This window comes from Pinus tabuliformis, chromosome 8 (genome assembly GCF_031772625.1).
Source record: "Pinus tabuliformis cultivar Carrire ecotype Pingquan chromosome 8, CPIR1, whole genome shotgun sequence".
In the NCBI taxonomy this organism is placed as follows: Eukaryota; Viridiplantae; Streptophyta; class Pinopsida; order Pinales; family Pinaceae; genus Pinus; species Pinus tabuliformis.
The window spans coordinates 525,299,315-525,302,876 of NC_142294.1; the positions used below are offsets into that span (position 1 = coordinate 525,299,315).

General features: G+C 35.8%; 1 protein-coding gene across 1 annotated transcript; it reads right to left on the reverse strand.

Moving 5' to 3' along the window:
• Nucleotides 1-950: 950 nt before the first annotated feature.
• LOC149236468 (uncharacterized) lies at nt 951-2,944 on the reverse strand. Its single transcript, XM_089461569.1, has 2 exons — nt 2,831-2,944; nt 951-2,101 (listed from the first exon to the last, which is right to left on the reverse strand). Exons 1-2 carry the CDS (start codon nt 2,927-2,929, stop codon nt 1,520-1,522), a joined length of 681 nt encoding a protein of 226 aa, XP_089317695.1. The 5' UTR covers nt 2,930-2,944; the 3' UTR covers nt 951-1,519.
• Nucleotides 2,945-3,562: the final 618 nt, after the last annotated feature.

Sequence of the window (3,562 nt, forward strand, 5' to 3'; positions counted from 1 at the left end):
ATATCACAGGACCAATTACCTCACAGAGAGAGGACACACCATGAAGGTTTTCCAAAAGGAAATATCACATTTCTTTACAATATCAAACATATTTATAGTACAAAAGTGTGACCAATTTGAAGACTAAAAGACAAAATAGATATTGAAGTATGAAGAAATCTGGCATAAAATAAACTAAACTATCAAAAAAAAACCTCTCATAAGACGCTGAAAATGATAGTACTAAAAACGATGCTAAAAAGTAAACAAACAGTATTTTTAGTACTTTATCATATGCAAAACTGTGTCCTAATTAATTGTAGTTCAGGCAAACATGTCTTATTCCATCAAAGATTGAAAGAATTAGCTTTATTCAACTAATTAAGATGTTTCAGATGTTGATGTGCCCTGCTGACATGGCAATTCATATACAAAATGGGGATTACTTTTGTACACCGATAGCATGGTAAGAAGATGAGTTAAGTTTATGGAACCACAGACAGTGCAGTACAGTTTGTTCAGAAATCCATACACCTCTTAGATATGTTGCTTCAATTTAGGATACCATATAGCTTTCTCTATTTTGTAACTATCTACAATCTGGTTTCAGCCTTTGGATCAGTACTTCCTAAACAGGGCTTTAATTAGTAAAGCCTCTTTCTACTTCAAGTGACTCTGTGTCTAATTGATTTATTGGCCTTCTGTTGAAATTTTCATCATTCCATCTCAATCACCAATAGTTACAAAGAATAGGGCAATGTTTTCTTTCAAATATCTGCTGTGTCTATTTCTTTATCCAATTAAAGACATAATATATCCAGTATAGTGTTTTAAGTCCTTGTTCAGCTGGATATATTTATCAAAGACAAAATGCAAAACTGTTTCAGAAAGCTCTGAAAACAAGTACAAATGTATTAATAACAAACTATTCCTATTACATACATGGAGTTAACACCTTGAATTCATCCGTATGGTTTAAGACTAGTAGCTTAAAATCAATTACTTCAATATAACTAGCTTAAATTGTGCTTTCCAGGGAAAGCAACACACTGGTTAATGACATGCCATAACTATATTTGGGATAGTTGAAACAGTGACTGTATCTGCAAGAAATAGAGGAAATGACCAAACAAAATAACTCCTCCCCAATAGCAATTTTCTATGACTACAAGCACAATCATAGTGCTAACTAACAGATTCTTATTTCTCCATCTATTTGTGCAAAATTACTGTGACTGGAAGCAAAACAGTAATTGTGACCTTCAAACCAATTTAATCAGATATCTAATACTGTCCAACAAACAATCAGCGTAATGCCAATATACTGACTTTCAGTGTAAAAGAGCAACTAATGGATTGTTTCATATGAGCTAACTATAATATTAGAGAACCTCTGAACAACTTAGAGCTGATCATCTAATGAAAATGTAGACAGCTCTGTCGAACTCCTGCAATTGCCCATTTTTTTATTCCCTGACATTGTATAAGAAATGAATCCCCTCCATGACTCATCCAACAACACAGATTTCAACCTAGGCTTCTATGCTCTTCCACAACAAATGCCAGAAAACAATGTAGGGAATCTTGATCCCACTGATTGATTTCCATGATCATGAGATTCTATAACAGAGCTCCTTCTTGAAACAGAATCCCTAGAGAAGCACCCAGTTAAGCAAGAATGGTTAGGTTCAGCCTGAACCATGTCAACGCTGGAAGGTTGTTGTCTAGAATGGGCTGAGGGAGGAGGAAGAATTCGACCTTCAGAGAAGAGTAAATTTCTAGCTGTGAAATCCTGGCCAGCTGTAAACTCATCATACATTATATTAATGTACATTCTTTCTCCTCTGTTTGAGCCAGTTGTTCTTCTTTCCTCTTCTAGGAACTGCTCAAGCGAAGGATTGATGTTTCTATGGCAGTCATGGTCATCAGAATCTCTGCATAATCTCCACCAGCTCCTGAGTTTCTTGGGCCTTGCATTCTGCCTACTCCTAGGCGCCTCAAATTCTCTGGAGGGAATTTCTTGCCTACGAACAACAACTCTTGGAGATACCACAACATCAGATTTAAGACCCATCAAGCTTCCTAGAGTGATGCTCTTATCATAGAAGAAGGAACCTGTTGACTGTAATACAAAAGTGCAAACAGATTATGAATGTCTGAAATATGCATCTAAGTTGAAAACAAGGGAGAAGGATAACAAACACCAAATGTTTCCTCAGGGACATCACTAATGGGAGGAACGAAGAATAATCAGAATCAAAAAAAAATGATTTGGGTGATGAAATAATGGTGATAATGAGAAAAATATTCATCAGGGCTGCTATTACAATAAAACCCATCAGAAAAAATTTCGCCGAAGTCATGATTCAGATGAACAAATATGAAAACCAGTCAGAAAAAACTTCAACTGGGTGATGGCCAAAAGCAAGGGGGAAGGATAATAAAACACAAAAGGCTTCACCTGCGTTATCATTAACAAGAAATCTTCTGTTAGCCATGATTAACAACCTTTAATATTCATAGCTAATGTGTAAAATCTCTATCAGGCTCACAAGAACAACGAAAAAGTACAATCAATATCCAAGGAGGAAAAAAAATCTCGATCTAATCGATCACTAACAAATGTAAGTGACAAGAATCTACGCATTTTTCTCATCATTAACAGCACCAATGAATCCCCATACCCAATAGACCTTCATCAACAGCAATGAAACCACAAAGAATATATGAGAAAAATCTTTATTTGCGTTATCATAAGTTCAATAAAAAACAGCATTTTAGCAATCATTAACCGCATTGAAGAAACACAATCAACAGGAATTCAGAAATGTCAGTGGGCAAGTTGGGTCACCTCAGTGTCTAAATCTGATGAAGAGTATGAAGAAAAGCTTGGAGAAACAACAACCATGGCATCCAAAAAATTGGGCTCTGCAACTATGAGATTCTCCATGACTCAACTCTCAAACTGGAGTGCTGAAAACCTGAAAAAGCAGATCCAGTTCCCACCATTGATATCAACCCATCATATATGATTTTTAGTCAATTTTTGTAGATCGCCAAATGACTGTTGGATATGCTTGATGGGCCTTCAGTTGGGAATGTGTTGTGGAAGGAAATTTGGTTATCATTACACTACAAGTTATACATATTTTGAAGGACTAGACTCTCTTGTTATGGAAGGTCTGGTATGTTTGAAAAAAATGAATTGTTTTGAAAGGGATTGTTTGGCTTCTTAATATCAGAGCTTGGCTTGTCAAGGGACCCTGTCTCTGTCAGAATTTGAGGCTTGTCTATTCAAATTCCAATTCTGCTCTTTATGATTTGTTGTTTTTTTCTTGGGATTGAATTAATTTAAATTCCCATTTTTTCCTTTTATGATTTGTTGTCTTCTCTTTTTCATTATTTTGGAATTGAATTAGGGGTCTGTACCATTTTGTAGGCTTTCAAATACCCAAAGCCCTTGGATTCTCCTAGCCATTTAAGGACATCACATGGTGGATGTATAGTATAAAGGCAGCGGTGCGGTGGGAGACTCCCAAGGTTTCACACAGGCATCTATAAAGCATTATAGAGTTATATGTTT

Excerpts from the sequence above, each read along its gene's own strand:
- LOC149236468 (XM_089461569.1), bottom strand. The coding sequence starts at position 2,929 with ATGGAGAATCTCATAGTTGCAGAGCCCAATTTTTTGGATGCCATGGTT. Across the intron at positions 2,102-2,830 it reads CATCAGATTTAGACACTGAG|TCAACAGGTTCCTTCTTCTA; the intron begins GTGACCCAACTT and ends TTTGTATTACAG.